The 16706-nt window shown below is 43.6% G+C and overlaps 1 protein-coding gene across 4 annotated transcripts in view; it reads left to right on the top strand.

Annotated features, from left to right (window-relative positions):
• The window catches only part of VRK3 (VRK serine/threonine kinase 3), a 403485-nt gene that overhangs the window by 328102 nt on the left and 58677 nt on the right, over positions 1–16706 (top strand). For all 4 annotated transcript variants that reach the window (XM_053699491.1, XM_053699492.1, XM_053699488.1 and 1 more), the window contains one exon: positions 4931–5023. In XM_053699491.1, coding sequence (XP_053555466.1) covers positions 4931–5023 — 93 coding nt within the window. The remainder of the gene's footprint in view (positions 1–4930; positions 5024–16706) is intronic.

The following is a 16706-nucleotide window of genomic DNA, read 5'->3' as shown; positions in this document are numbered from 1 at the left end:
GAAGAGATGTTCTGGATCCTTGGGCACTAGAAATAGTCTCCCAAGGTTATCTTCTGGAATTCAAGGGGCTTCCCCCAAGGGGGAGGTTCCACAGGTCTCAATTGTCTTCAGACCACATAAAAAAAACAGGCATTCTTACATTGTGTAGAAGACCTGTTAAAAATGGGAGTGATTCATCCTGTTCCATTAGGAGAACAAGGGATGGGGTTCTACTCCAATCTGTTCGTAGTTCCCAAAAAAGAGGGAACGTTCAGACCAATCTTAGATCTCAAGATCCTAAACAAGTTTCTCAAGGTTCCATCGTTCAAAATGGAAACCATTCGAACAATTCTTCCTTCCATCCAGGAAGGTCAATTCATGACCACGGTGGATTTAAAGGATGCGTATCTACATATTCCTATCCACAAGGAACATCATCGGTTCCTAAGGTTCGCATTCCTGGACAAGCATTACCAGTTCGTGGCACTTCCTTTCGGATTAGCCACTCCTCCAAGGATTTTCACAAAGGTACTAGGGTCCCTTCTAGCGGTGCTAAGACCAAGGGGCATTGCAGTAGTACCTTACTTGGACGACATTCTGATTCAAGCGTCGTCCCTTCCTCAAGCAAAGGCTCACACGGACATAGTCCTGGCCTTTCTCAGATCTCACGGATGGAAAGTGAACGTAGAAAAGAGTTCTCTATCTCCGTCAACAAGGGTTCCCTTCTTGGGAACAATAATAGACTCCTTAGAAATGAGGATTTTTCTGACAGAGGCCAGAAAAACAAAACTTCTAAACTCTTGTCAAATACTTCATTCCGTTCCTCTTCCTTCCAGACCAGAGATTCACTCCGTTGGTGGCTGTCCCTGGACAACCTGTCACAAGGGATGAGCTTCCGCAGGCCAGAGTGGGTCATTGTCACGACCGACGCCAGTCTGATGGGCTGGGGCGCGGTCTGGGGACCCCTGAAAGCTCAGGGTCTTTGGTCTCGGGAAGAATCTCTTCTACCGATAAATATTCTGGAACTGAGAGCGATACTCAATGCTCTCAAGGCTTGGCCTCAGCTAGCAAAGGCCAAGTTCATACGGTTTCAATCAGACAACATGACGACTGTTGCGTACATCAACCATCAGGGGGGAACAAGGAGTTCCCTGGGGATGGAAGAAGTGACCAAAATCATTCAATGGGCGGAGACTCACTCCTGCCACCTGTCTGCAATCCACATCCCAGGAGTGGAAAATTGGGAAGCGGATTTTCTGAGTCGTCAGACATTACATCCGGGGGAGTGGGAACTCCATCCGGAAATCTTTGCCCAAAGGGCATTCCAGACATGGATCTGATGGCCTCTCGTCAGAACTTCAAGGTTCCTTGCTACGGGTCCAGATCCAGGGATCCCAAGGCGACTCTAGTAGATGCACTAGTAGCACCTTGGACCTTCAAACTAGCTTATGTATTCCCGCCGTTTCCTCTCATCCCCAGGCTGGTAGCCAGGATCAATCAGGAGAGGGCATCGGTGATCTTGATAGCTCCTGCGTGGCCACGCAGGACTTGGTATGCAGATCTGGTGAATATGTCATCGGCTCCACCATGGAAGCTACCTTTGAGACGAGACCTTCTTGTTCAAGGTCCGTTCGAACATCCGAATCTGGTCTCACTCCAACTGACTGCTTGGAGATTGAACGCTTGATCTTATCAAAACGAGGGTTCTCAGATTCTGTTATTGATACTCTTGTTCAGGCCAGAAAGCCTGTAACTAGAAAAATTTACCACAAAATATGGAAAAAATATATCTGTTGGTGTGAATCTAAAGGATTCCCTTGGGACAAGGTAAAAATTCCTAAGATTCTATCCTTTCTTCAAGAAGAATTGGAGAAAGGATTATCTGCAAGTTCCTTGAAGGGACAGATTTCTGCCTTGTCTGTGTTACTTCACAAAAAGCTGGCAGCTGTGCCAGATGTTCAAGCCTTTGTTCAGGCTCTGGTTAGAATCAAGCCTGTTTACAAACCTTTGACTCCTCCTTGGAGTCTCAACTTAGTTCTTTCAGTTCTTCAGGGGGTTCCGTTTGAACCCTTACATTCCGTTGATATTAAGTTATTATCTTGGAAAGTTTTGTTTTTGGTTGCAATTTCTTCTGCTAGAAGAGTTTCAGAATTATCTGCTCTGCAGTGTTCTCCTCCTTATCTGGTGTTCCATGCAGATAAGGTGGTTTTACGTACTAAACCTGGTTTTCTTCCGAAAGTTGTTTCTAACAAAAACATTAACCAGGAGATAGTCGTGCCTTCTTTGTGTCCGAATCCAGTTTCAAAGAAGGAACGTTTGTTGCACAATTTGGATGTTGTTCGCGCTCTAAAATTCTATTTCGATGCTACAAAGGATTTTAGACAAACATCTTCCTTGTTTGTTGTTTATTCTGGTAAAAGGAGAGGTCAAAAAGCAACTTCTACCTCTCTCTCTTTTTGGATTAAAAGCATCATCAGATTGGCTTATGAGACTGCCGGACGGCAGCCTCCTGAAAGAATCACAGCTCATTCCACTAGGGCTGTGGCTTCCACATGGGCCTTCAAGAACGAGGCTTCTGTTGATCAGATATGTAGGGCAGCGACTTGGTCTTCACTGCACACTTTTACCAAATTTTACAAGTTTGATACTTTTGCTTCTTCTGAGGCTATTTTTGGGAGAAAGGTTTTGCAAGCCGTGGTGCCTTCCATTTAGGTGACCTGATTTGCTCCCTCCCTTCATCCGTGTCCTAAAGCTTTGGTATTGGTTCCCACAAGTAAGGATGACGCCGTGGACCGGACACACCGATGTTGGAGAAAACAGAATTTATGTTTACCTGATAAATTACTTTCTCCAACGGTGTGTCCGGTCCACGGCCCGCCCTGGTTTTTTAATCAGGTCTGATAATTTATTTTCTTTAACTACAGTCACCACGGTATCATATGGTTTCTCCTATGCAAATATTCCTCCTTTACGTCGGTCGAATGACTGGGGTAGGCGGAGCCTAGGAGGGATCATGTGACCAGCTTTGCTGGGCTCTTTGCCATTTCCTGTTGGGGAAGAGAATATCCCACAAGTAAGGATGACGCCGTGGACCGGACACACCGTTGGAGAAAGTAATTTATCAGGTAAACATAAATTCTGTTTTTCATCAGGATAAGGCGGTTTTGCGGACTTCATTTAAATTTTTACCTAAAGTTGTGAATTCCATACAGCATTAGTAGAGAAATTGTTGTCCCTTCCTTATGTCCTAATCTTAAGAATTCTTTGGAGAGATCTTTACATTCTTTGGATGTGGTAAGAGCTTTGAAATATTATGTTGAAGCTATTAAAGATTTCAGGAAGACTTCTAGTCTATTTGTAATCTTTTCTGGTTCTAGGAAAGGTCAGAAGGCTTCTGCCTTTTCTTTGGCATCTTGGTCAAAGCTTTTGATTCATCATGCTTATTTGGAGTCGGGCAAATCCCCACCTCAGAGGATTACAGCTCATTCTACTAGGTCAGTTTCCACTTCCTGGGCTTTTAAGAATGAAGCTTCTGTTGATCAGATTTGCAAAGCAGTAACTTGGTCTTCTTTGCATACATTTACTAAATTCTACCATTTTTATGTCTTTTCTTCTTCAGCAGCAGTTTTTGGTAGAAAAGTTCTTCAGGCAGCTGTTTTTCATTATAAGATTAAAACTTTTGATTTGGGTTGTGGATTAGTTTTTTCAGCGGAATTGGCTGTCTTTATTTTTTATCCCTCCCTCTCTAGTGACTCTTGTGTGGAGTTCCACATCTTGGGTATTTGCTATCCCATACATCACTAGCTCATGGACTCTTGCCAATTACATGAAAGAAAACATAATTTATGTAAGAATTTACCTGATAAATTAATTTCTTTCATATTGGCAAGAGTCCATGAGACCCACCCTTTTTATGGTGGTTATGATTTTTTTGTATAAAGTACAATTATTCCAATTCCTTGTTGATGCTTTTTACTCCTTTCTTTATCACCCCACTTCTTGGCTATTCGTTAAACTGAATTGTGGGTGTGGTGAGGGGTGTATTTATAGGCATTTTGAGGTTTGGGAAACTTTGCCCCTCCTGGTAGGATTGTATATCCCATACGTCACTAGCTCATGGACTCTTGCCAATATGAAAGAAATGAATTTATCAGGTAAATTCTTACATAAATTATGTTTATATATATATATATATATATATATACATATATACACATATGTACACGCATATAAATATATACATTTATACATACGCATCTTTAGAAATGTATATGTATGTATTTAAATGTTAAAGGTCTTTGCCTTTTTTTGCTAACACCTGAGATCTCATATCTTTGAGCTTTTATAACTTTTTGTGCAATTTTTTTTAATAATTTTTATTAGATGGTGTTTTGAGTGTAACTCTACTTTTGTGATGTATTTTTGATGTGTTTTGTGACACTTTTTTTGTTTTGAAAAACCGTTTACCAGAGCTCTGAGGACACAGGAATCATTCTAGCGTAAATTGCAATTGCTCTCAAGCGATCGCATTTACTTTTCAACTTGTAATACGAGGGAAAACCCGTCACATGACAGCCACAATAAACCCCTTATCGCTCGCGCGTAACTGTTAATGCTCCACTCGTAATCTAGGCCTTAGTGCTTAATGTCCCTGTAACACACAAAAATGCCTTTTCAGGAACTTTTCTGTTGAAAATTAGTTTGCGTCTGCATGCTTTTAATGCATGGTTCTTTTTTGCATTGTGATCACTCGAAAAACATGCAGGCCAATTTTGCTGGAAAGACAAAAAAAAACATTTTGAATGCAAAACACAGATTGTGATCGACCCCATACTTAGGTTCCATTTCTTGTTTAGACCAAATAGCAATATCTTTTAAAATCTCAATAATAATAATAAATGGCATGATGTGTCACCGTTGTTCTTTTTTTGTGTGTGATTATTTGATACAGATTGATACACTGGAATTTATCCATGAGAATGAGTATGTGCACGGTGACATCACACCTGAGAATATCTTTGTGGACCTTGAGGATCTTACAAAGGTACTATTTACTTCTTTTAATTCTGACAACACACAATGTCTCTAAACACAGGATTCTTCTTACTCTCTCTGAGTCTATACAGTGATACCTCCCCTCTTAAAGGGACAGTAAAGGCAAAATTTTACTTTCATGATTTAGATAGAGCATTCCATTTTAAACAACTTTCCAATTTATATCTATTATCAAATGTGTTTTGTTCTTTTGATATCCTTTGTTGAAGACTAAACTTAGGCTGAGCTCAGGAGTGAGCACGTGTCTTTGGCATTATATGCCATCAGTGTTTGTAACTATGTATAACATTGCTATAAACATTGTTGCATACCCTGCTGCCAGATGCCGTATGACACACATGAGTTCACCTAGGATTACTTTTTAACAAAGCATACAAAGAGAACTAAGCAATATTGATAAAGTAAGTAAATTTGGAAAGTTGTTTAAAATTTCATACTCTACCCCATCAATTAGAGGTTAATTTTGATTTTACTGTCCCTTTAAACACTATATGTATACAGACGTAGCAAACACTGCTGCCATATAGCACTTAAGTCACATGCACGCTTCTGAGCCAGTGTGCTTTCATGGAAAGGAGCTAAGTTTCAACAAAGGAGGCCAAAAGAAAGCAGTAATTTCATAATAGATGTGTATTGCATTTTTTTAATTATATGCTAAATCGGGAACATTTCCATCTTAATGGGTGGAGAGTCCACTGCTTCATTCATTACTTGTGGGAATTAAGAACCTGGCCACCAGGAGGAGGCAAAGACACCCCAGCCAAAGGCTTAAATACCTTCCCCACTCCCCTCATCCCCCAGTCATTATTTGCCTTTCTTCATAGAAGGTTGGCAGAGAAGTGTCGGAAGATTCGGATTAGTCTCTTATGGAGGGTTGTACTTTTCACAATGGGACTGGAGTTTTAAGTAGTCCTGTCAACCTCTCAGTGAGAGCATGGGTGAAAGTTAGAGTCCGGAGATGCATGGAGTGTCGTCTCTGCAAAACCACCCCGACTCAGATTAACAGCTCCATAAGCAATCAGCGTTGACGAGTTTCGCTGCCTGCTTTTTGCTCTCAAGTCCATGTCAGGTGCGATGCTACTAACCTGTCACACTTCAAAGGCCGTGTTCCTGTTCCACGGTATAGATTCTGGTAAGATCGTTTCATTTTTTTATACATGTATGATGACGCTGGAAGACAGGGTCACAGTGTGACTCCTTTTATCTGTATAGAATCAAGGGTTAATATCTCCTGAGGGGGATTATTGAACAGGGGAGGAATAATCTTATGGGCTAGATTTATCATAGCTGAGGCATACAGGGGCACGTATACGCGCCCCTGTACGCCTCAGCTTGCCTGTGGCGGGGCGAAATTACCCATAGGTAATCAACATTGCACACGAGCGCAATTTTGCGCTCGCGTGCAATCCCGCCCCCTGCCCGCGCACAGCCAATCACGCGCGGGCAGGAGCTGTCAATCGACCGAAGAGTGTAGGGAAGCAGCGGTCTGGTGACCGCTGCTTGATAAATCACGGCGAGCAAGTTCTTGTGAGAACTTGCTGCCGTAGGGGCTTGATAAATCTAGCCCTATGTGTTTATTTCATTTTATGCTGCTTTTATGTGTGAGATGTTATGGGCTTATAGGCTGTTATGGAGCATACAGGTTTCACTTTCACTTTGAGAGCTATGCCGCCTACAAGCTTGGCGCGATTTTTCTCATAGCAGGGACGGTCCTGCATTGTGCACCATATGATTATTCCCTCTTTCCTGACCGGTGTCTATCAGAGAGGAGTCCTAACTCTTTGTACTGTCTGGGTCATGGGAGGTGGTGAGGGTCATAGCCATTGGGATATAAAGGTGCAGTTTTTTTGAATAAAATTATTTCTATAGTTCTCTGGTTATTGCACTAGCGATGGAGGATTCTGTTACTTAGAGGGTACACCCTCTATTAATAAAGAGTAATTCCTGTTTATAATGTGAGGAGGCCTTACCGCCCCCTCAATTATGTTCCGTATGCCTTCATAATGTGATAATATCAAACATGTTTGATACCACTGAGCCGTCCACCTCTGAGGAGTTGTCATCCAGTGAGGTGCATACCCTACATGCTTATCTCTCGACACATGCAGCTTCCCGTAGCAATGCTGATCCTCCATCTGGAGAGGGCCATTTTTTCACCATGGCGGTGTCTGCTGCCTTTAATGCTTTACCTCGCCCTGCCCTTCCCAGAGTACATCAGATAATTTATTGGATTTAACCAATAGGGTTATCAGAAGATGAAGTTCTTTCTGAGACTTCAGAGTATTGACATTCTGGTTCGGAGTCTGCTGCCTCTAAACCTCCGGATGCGGAGGAACCAGACTTTAGTTTTAGGAATTTGCACTTTCTTCTAAAGGAAGTTTTTTGGCAAATTCAGTGGTTCTAGAGGCCAAATTGCCTGAGGAACCTTTAATTCCTAAATTGGATAGAGTTTGAGGACAGGGTGGTACCTTATACTTCCCTGCTCCTGTTAGATGGCGAACATATTAAGAATGAATGGGAATGGATTGTTCCTCTCTTCTCCCTTTAACAAATCGGCCCTGGACTCTCAATGGAGTTGAGAGGTTCCGTCCCTAAAAGGGATGGCGCTATCTTCACCCTTGCTAAGCGTATTACTATCTCTTTTGAGGATAGCTCTTCGTTTAAGAACCCATGGATAAAGGATGGAAACTCTGTTAAGACAGTTGTTTTCTTCTTAAACGGGAAGAGTCCACAGCTGCATTCATTACTTTTGGAAGTTCAGAACCTTGCCACCAGGAAGAGGCAAAGACACCCCAGCAAAAGGCTTAAATACTCCTCCCACTTCCCTCATCCCCCAGTCATTCTTTGCCTTTCGTCACAGGAGGTTGGTAGAGAAGTGTCAGAAGTTTGAGAGAGTCTCTTATGGAGGGTAGTACTCTTCGAAATGGGACTGGAGTTTTAAGTAATCCTGTCAGCCTCTCAGTGAGAGCATGGATGAAGGTTAGAGTCCGGAGATGCAGGGAGAGTCTTTCTGCAAATCCATCCCGACTCATATTAACAGCTCCTTGGCAATCAGCGTTGACGAGTTTCGCTGCCTGCCTTTATTCACTCAAGTCCATGTCAGACGCGAGGCTACTATCGGTCACACTTGAAGGGCTGTGTTCCTGTTTCTCAGTGTTGATTCCGGTAAGATTGTTTAATTTTATTTCATTATGTGAATTTGATATTAACGTGAGAAGGTAGGGTCCCAGTGGGACTCCTTTTTTCTTAAATAGGAATTATGGGTTAATATCTCCCGAGGGGGGTTATTGAACAGGGGGGACTTTAATCATGTTTGTTATATGATTCTATCTGCTGATGTGTAGTAATATTTAGGCTCATGGCTTTTCGGAACATAATGGCCTTATCATCAATGTTGCGATCTCTTGAGATTGCGCGCCCTTTTGTGTCTGGCACGGTGTACCTCGTGACCGGTTGCGGTTACGTTGTTTTCCACTTCCGTATGCTGACTGTGTGGCGACAGAGAAAGTCTGCTAGTGGGTTGTCTGGTTCTCAGGAGGTGGTGAGTCCCCCAGCCATTGGGGGTGTAAAAAGGGTGCCAGTTAGTGTTTGTCATTTTTGTAATCCCAAGATTATGGAGGATTCTGATTTCTTAGACACGGATGTCTCCGATATAGAGAATGCGTCTTGTGATGAATATGAAATGGCCCGGGTTATCCATGCCCATCAGTTATATTCCGATTGCCATTCTAGAGTACTCTCTTCTCCCGATTCAGGGACCTTAGAGTGTGTTGAGCCATTCCCCTCCGAGGATTCCATGTCCCGTGAGGTGCGTGCCCCAGAACTTTCCTTTGCCACGCAAGCAGGTGTCCCTATAGCCTTCTCCGGAAGGTGGCTTGTTTTCTTGAGAGGTTACGGCACAGTTTCCGCATGGCCTTTTCTATGGCGCTGGCTCATTTATATCTCCCATGTGAAATATTTTTAACATACTGTCCGTGTTCTGTTAACCAGGGCCCGTTGGGCGTGGGATCACCTGATTCAATTCGGCCTCCTGGGAAAGCGTTGGCCTCTAAGGCTTTTATTGATCCGGCAAGGGATGATTTTGCCTTCCGTTATAGGCTGGCACTTTTTTGTGTCCTTTTAAGGCATGTTTTGGCGGTGCTAGAGGATTCCAGTCCTAGTCGACCGAGGGATCCGAGGCCTTAGATGCTGGATGGCAAGCTATTTAGACGTTTGGGGATGAAGCTAATCTCCTTGACGGCTCCATTTCTTCTTTCTTTTATGTATCTGTTCCAGTTCTGTGCTTGGGTGAATGGGGCCTCTGATTCCGTTTTGGGAACGTTCTTTCTCTGGAACCGATACTTGTGATTTTGTGGTCGCATGGGCACTTCCCCGGAAGTGCTTACTTTTTACTAACAAAGTTATGTTTCTCTTGTTAAGTGTATCCAGTCCACGGATCATCCATTACTTGTGGGATATTCTCCTTCCCAACAGGAAGTTGCAAGAGGATCACCCACAGCAGAGCTGCTATATAGCTCCTCCCCTCACTGCCATACCCAGTCATTCTCTTGCAACTCTCAACAAAGATGGACGTAGTAAGAGGAGAGTGGTGTATTATAGTTAGTTTTTTAACTTCAATCAAAAGTTTGTTATTTTTAAATGGTACCGGAGTGTACTGTTTCATCTCAGGCAGCATTAGAAGAAGAATCTGCCTGTAATTTCTATGATCATAGCAGAAGTAACTAAGATCCACTGCCGTTCTCAGATATTCTGAGGAGTGTGGTAACTTCAGAGGGGGAATGCCGTGCAGGTTTTCCTGCAATAAGGTATGTGCAGTTAATATATTTCTAGGGATGGAATTTGCTAGAAAAATGCTGCTGATACCGGATTAATGTAAGTTAAGCCTTAAATGCAGTGATAGCGACTGGTATCAGGCTTATTAACAGAGATACATACTCTTATAAAAGTGTAATATAAAACGTTTGCTGGCATGTTAATCGTTTTTATATATGTTTGGTGACAAAACTTATTGGGGCTTCGTTTTTTTCCACATGACTGGCTTGATTTTTGCCTAGAAACAGTTTCCTGAAGCTTTCCACTGTTGCACTATGAGTGGGAAGGGCCTATTTTAGTGCTTTTCTGTGCAGATAAAAATACTGACAGAGACATTCAGCTTCCCTCTGCATGATACAGGACATCTCTGAAGGGCTCAAAAGGCTTCAAAGTCGTGTTTGAGGAGGGTAACAATCACAGTAGACTGTGGCAGTTGTTGTGACTGTGTTTAAAAAACGTTTTTGTCATTTATTATTCTGTTTTTGTTATTAAGGGGTTAATCATCCATTTGCAAGTGGGTGCAATGCTCTGCTGACTTGTTACATACACTGTAAAAATTTTGTTAGTGTAACTGCCTTTTTTCACTGTTATTTCAAATTTTGTCAAAATTTGTTTCTCTTAAAGGCACAGTAACATTTTTTATATTGCTTGTTAACTTGCTTTAAAGTGTTTTCCAAGCTTGCTAGTCTCATTGCTAGTCTGTACAAATATGTCTGAAAAAGAGGATACTTGTTCATTATGTTTAAAAGCCATGGTGGAGCCCCATAGGAGAATGTGTACTAAATGTATTGATTTCACCTTAAACAGTAAAGATCAGTCTTTATCTATAAAAGAATTGTCACCAGAGGGGTCTGTTGAGGGGGAAGTTATGCCGACTAACTCTCCCCACGTGTCGGACCCTTCGCCTCCCGCTCAAGGGACGCCAAGTACATCAGGGACGCCCATATCGATTACTTTGCAGGACATGGCTGCAATCATGAATAATACCCTGTCAGAGGTATTATCCAGATTGCCTGAATTGAGAGGCAAGCGCGATAGCTCTGGGGTTAGACGAGATAAAGAGCGCGTAGATGCTGTAAGAGCCATGTCTGATACTGCGTCACAATATGCAGAACCTGAGGACGGAGAGCTTCAGTCTGTGGGTGACGTCTCTGAATCGGGGAGACCTGATTCAGAGATTTCTCATTTTAAATTTAAGCTTGAGAACCTCCGTGTATTGTTTGGGAGGTATTAGCTGCTCTGAATGACTGTGACACAATTGCAGTGCCAGAGAAATTGTGTAGGCTGGATAAATACTATGCAGTGCCGGTGAGTACTGATGTTTTTCCAATACCTAAAAGGCTTACAGAAATTATTAGTAAGGAGTGGGATAGGCCCGGTGTGCCCTTTTCCCCACCTCCTATATTTAGAAAAATGTTTCCAATAGATGCCACTACACGGGACTTATGGCAGACTGTCCCTAAGGTGGAGGGAGCAGTTTCTACTTTAGCAAAGCGTTCCACTATCCCGGTTGAGGACAGTTGTGCTTTTTCAGATCCAATGGATAAAAAATTAGAGGGTTACCTTAAGAAAATGTTTATTCAACAAGGTTTAATTTTACAGCCCCTTGCATGCATTGCGCCTGTCACTGCCGCGGCGGCATTCTGGTTTGATGCCCTGGAAGAGGCCATCCATACAGCTCCATTGACTGAAATTGTTGAAAAGCTTAGAACTCTTAAGCTAGCTAACTCATTTGTTTCTGATGCCATTGTTCATTTGACTAAACTAACGGCTAAGAATTCCGGATTCGCCATCCAGGCGCGTAGGGCGCTATGGCTCAAATCCTGGTCAGCTGATGTGACTTCAACGTCTAAATTACTCAACATTCCTTTCAAGGGGCAGACCTTATTCGGGCCTGGTTTGAAAGAAATTATTGCTGACATTACTGGAGGTAAGGGTCATACCCTTCCTCAGGACAGGGCCAAATCAAAGGCCAAACAGTCTAATTTCCGTGCCTTTCGAAATTTCAAGGCAGGTGCAGCATCAACTTCCTCTGCTTCAAAACAAGAGGGAACTTTTGCTCAATCCAAGCAGGCCTGGAAACCTAACCAGTCCTGGAACAATGGCAAGCAGGCCAGAAAGCCTGCTGCTGCCTCTAAGACGGCATTAAGGAGCGGCCCCCTATCCGACAACGGATCTAGTAGGGGGCAGACTCTCTCTCTTCGCCCAGGCGTGGGCAAGAGATGTTCAGGATCCCTGGGCATTGGAGATCATATCTCAGGGATATCTTCTGGACTTTAAAGCTTCTCCTCCACAAGGGAGATTTCACCTTTCAAGATTATCTGCAAACCAGATAAAGAGGCATTCCTAAGCTGCGTACAAGATCTCCTTGTAATGGGAGTGATTCATCCAGTTCCGCGGACGAAACAAGGACAGGGGTTTTATTCAAATCTGTTTGTGGTTCCCAAAAAAGAGGGAACCTTCAGACCAATTTTGGATTTAAAGATCCTAAACAAATTCCTCAGAGTTCCGTCATTCAAGATGGAAACTATTCGAACCATTTTACCCATGATCCAAGAGGGTCAGTACATGACCACAGTGGACTTAAAGGATGCCTACCTTCACATTCCAATTCACAAGAATCATCATCAGTTCCAGAGGTTTGCCTTTCTAGACAGGCTTTACCAATTTGTAGCTCTTCCATTCGGGTTGGCTACAACCCCAAGAATTTTTACAAAGGTTCTGGGCTCACTTCTGGCGGTCCTAAGACCGAGAGGCATAGCAGTGGCTCCTTACCTGGACGTCAAGCTTTCAAATTGCCAAATCTCATACAGAGATAGTTCTGGCATTCCTGAAGTCGCATGGGTGGAAAGTGAACGAAGAAAAGAGTTCTCTATCTCCTCTCACGAGGGTTTCCTTCCTAGGGACTCTAATAGATTCTGTAGAAATGAAAATTTACCTGACGGAGTCCAGGTTATCAAAACTTCTAAATGCTTGCCGTGTTCTTCACTCCATTCCGCGCCCCACGGTGGCTCAGTGCATGGAAGTAATCGGCTTAATGGTAGCGGCGATGGACATAGTGCCATTCGCGCGCCTGCATCTCAGACTGCTGCAATTATGCATGCTCAGTCAGTGGAATGGGGATTACACAGATTTGTCCCCTCTACTAAATCTGGATCAGGAAACCAGAGATTCTCTTCTCTGGTGGTTATCTCGGGCCCATCTGTCCAAGGGTATGACCTTTCGCAGACCAGATTGGACAATTGTAACAACAGATGCCAGCCTTCTAGGTTGGGGTGCAGACTGGAACTCCCTGAAGGCTCAGGGTTCATGGACTCAGGAGGAGAAACTCCTCCCAATAAATATTCTGGAGTTAAGAGCAATATTCAATGCTCTTCTGGCTTGGCCTCAGCTAGCAACACTGAGGTTCATCAGATTTCAGTCGGACAACATCACGACTGTGGCTTACATCAACCATCAAGGGGGAACCAGGAGTTCCCTAGCGATGTCAGAAGTCTCCAAGATAATTCGCTGGGCAGAGACTCACTCTTGCCACCTGTCAGCGATCCATATCCCAGGTGTAGAGAACTGGGAGGCGGATTTTCTAAGTCGTCAGACTTTTCATCCGGGGGAATGGGAACTCCATCCGGAGGTGTTTGCTCAATTGGTTCTCCATTGGGGCAAACCAGAATTGGATCTCATGGCGTCTCGCCAGAACGCCAAGCTTCCTTGTTATCGATCCAGGTCCAGGGACCCAGAAGCGGCACTGATAGATGCTCATCTTCAACCTGGCTTATGTGTTTTCCCCGTTTCCTCTGCTCCCTCGTCTGATTGCCAAAATCAAACAGGAAAGAGCATCGGTGATATTGATAGCGCCTGCTTGGCCATGCAGGACCTGGTATGCAGACCTAGTGGACATGTCATCTTTTCCACCATGGACTCTGCCTCTGAGACAAGACCTTCTAATACAAGGTCCTTTCAATAATCCGAATCTACTTTCTCTGAGACTGACTGCATGGAGATTGAACGCTTGATCCTATCAAAGCGTGGCTTCTCCGAGTCAGTAATTGATACCTTAATACAGGCACGAAAGCCTGTCACCAGGAAAATTTACCTCAAGATATGGCGTAAATATCTTCATTGGTGTGAATCCAAGAATTACTCATGGAGTAGGGTTAGGATTCCTAGGATATTGTCCTTCCTCCAAGAGGGTTTGGACAAAGGATTCCTAGGATATTGTCCTTCCTCCAAGAGGGTTTGGACAAAGGATTATCAGCTAGTTCTTTAAAGGGACAGATTTCTGCTCTGTCTATTCTTTTACACAAGCGTCTGGCAGAAGTTCCATACGTTCAGGCATTTTGTCAGGCTTTAGTTAGAATTAAGCCTGTGTTTAAACCTGTTGCTCCTCCATGGAGCTTAAACTTGGTTCTTAAAGTTCTTCAAGGGGTTCCGTTTGAACCCCTTCATTCTATTGATATCAAACTTCTTTCATGGAAAGTTCTTTTTCTGATGGCTATTTCCTCGGCTCGTAGAGTCTCAAAGTTATCTGCCTTACATTGTGATTCTCCTTATCTGATCTTTCATTCAGATAAAGTTGTTCTGCGTACAAAACCTGGGTTTTTACCTAAGGTGGTTTCTAACAAGAATATCAATCAAGAGATTGTTGTTCCATCATTATGTCCTAATCCTTCTTCAAAGAAGGAACGTATTTTGCATAATCTAGACGTAGTTCGTGCCTTGAAGTTTTACTTACAGGCTACTAACGATTTTCGCCAAACATCTAACCTGTTTGTTGTTTACTCTGGATAGAGGAGAGGTCAGAAGGCCTCGGCAACCTCTCTTTCTTTTTGGCTTTGGAGTATAATCCGTTTAGCCTATGAGACTGCTGGACAGCAGCCTCCTGAAAGGATTACAGCTCATTCTACTAGAGCTGTGGCTTCCACCTGGGCCTTTAAAAATGAGGCCTCTGTTGAACAGATTTGCAAGGCTGCAACTTGGTCTTCCCTTCATACTTTTTCAAATTTTACAAATTTGATACTTTTGCTTCTTCGGAGGCTGTTTTTGGGAGAAAGGTTCTACAGGCAGTGGTTCCTTCCGTTTAATCCTGCCTTGTCCCTCCCATCATCCGTGTACTTTAGCTTTGGTATTGGTATCCCACAAGTAATGGATGATCCGTTGACTGGATACACTTAACAAGAGAAAACATAATTTATGCTTACCTGATAAATTTATTTCTCTTGTAGTGTATCCAGTCCACGGCTCGCCCTGTCCTTTTCAGGCAGGTCTATATTTTAATTAAACTACAGTCACCACTGCACCCTATGGTTTCTTCTTTTCTCGGCTTGTTTCGGTCGAATGACTGGATATGGCAGTGAGGGGAGGAGCTATATAGCAGCTCTGCTGTGGGTGATCCTCTTGCAACTTCCTGTTGGGAAGGAGAATATCCCACAAGTAATGGATGATCCGTGGACTGGATACACTACAAGAGAAATAAATTTATCAGGTAAGCATAAATTATGTTTTTCTAGTTCTTCTTATCGAACCTTCGGGTCGATTTTTCTTGGACCTTAGACAGTTCTGAAGTGTCCTTATAACAGGCAGGTACTGGTTGGGCGCTTTCTGCTGCTACTTGGGTTTATGTCACCCTCACGGTGCTGATTTAATCATGCAGATTCCGAATGTCACTTTGGCCTATTGATATGGACTCCGGGCTCGGATCCTACTTCTATGGGGCCTAGTGTGTTGATCCAAGTTGGCCTTTTCTGGCTATTCACTTGGGATACGGGTCTGAATTTTTCAGACGTCATCATGGTTCTTAAAGATCCCTGGGGACCCGGAACCGTGGTTTCCATTCCTTCGGAGTTGGGAGATGTGTATGACTTCCGTGGTCTAGTTTCTGAGTGTGAACGATTGGCTTCCTCACTTGACTCCTTAGCCTAATAGCATTACTTTTTGCGGTGGCGGAGTCTCTTTCCTTCCCGTCTTGGGTTGGGTCATCTGTTTGGAAATGTGGACATGTCCTTCCTTTGCTTAGCGTTGCGTTTGCTCTAGTACGTGGAGTTCAGGGGTTATTCTACCTTTCTGTTTAAGGGTTTTCGGGAGACCGAACCTGCAAGGATCTCTGTACACTGTCGTCTTTTCCATATAGGATCTACCCTTGGTCATACCTTGGTCTTTTGATCTAGCCTTTGGGCTTGAGAGTGGAGGCCCAAGGTCAGTTTCAGTCTTTCGCCTTCTGGGGTCAGGAAGCTGACCATTTATCCTCACCAGCGTGTGGATCAAGTAGTTTAGCCTGTCTACAAGGGATACTGGGAGCCCAATTATTAAACTGGTCAGGAGTTCTTCAGACTCTTGGGTTTTGAGGCTGTTGCTAGGTTCCTTAAGTCTACGGACTCTTGATGGTGCGCTCCTACTCATAGGAGGCAGCTTAGGGCTCTTCAAGAGGTTATATCTTTCGATCGATTCCGTTTTTCGAGGACTCTGGCTTAGGACCATGCCTTTTGCTTGGATCGGGCATGGACAGGTTCTGTTTAACCTTGGGGTTTTGGGTTCCTGTGTGTCCATTTGAAGGGGGCAAGGTTTCTGTCTCTCGTGGAAGCTTCATATCTGCTTGAGGCTTAAGTTAAAGGTCTCTCTGACAGGTCCCTACTGGTCTTTTGGGGCATCTGATGCTTCCTTGTAGACTCCAGGTGTTGTTTCAACTGGGATGGCGATATTTGCCGAAGCGTCTTGCCTCTATTGGTAGGATGGTTTCCGTTGCTTAGTTCCCTCTATTTCACCTAGGGTGGGGGATGGGTTCTTGTGTGTTCTCCTTGGTTTGGAGATACCTCCGTATCTGTGATGATCTGTGGGTCCTTGTTTTCTTGTCTTGTAGTTTTTTT

The sequence above is a fragment of the Bombina bombina genome, chromosome 1, assembly GCF_027579735.1.
Source record: "Bombina bombina isolate aBomBom1 chromosome 1, aBomBom1.pri, whole genome shotgun sequence".
Classification (NCBI taxonomy): domain Eukaryota; kingdom Metazoa; phylum Chordata; class Amphibia; order Anura; family Bombinatoridae; genus Bombina; species Bombina bombina.
This window is presented reverse-complemented; position numbering and strand designations above follow the sequence as displayed.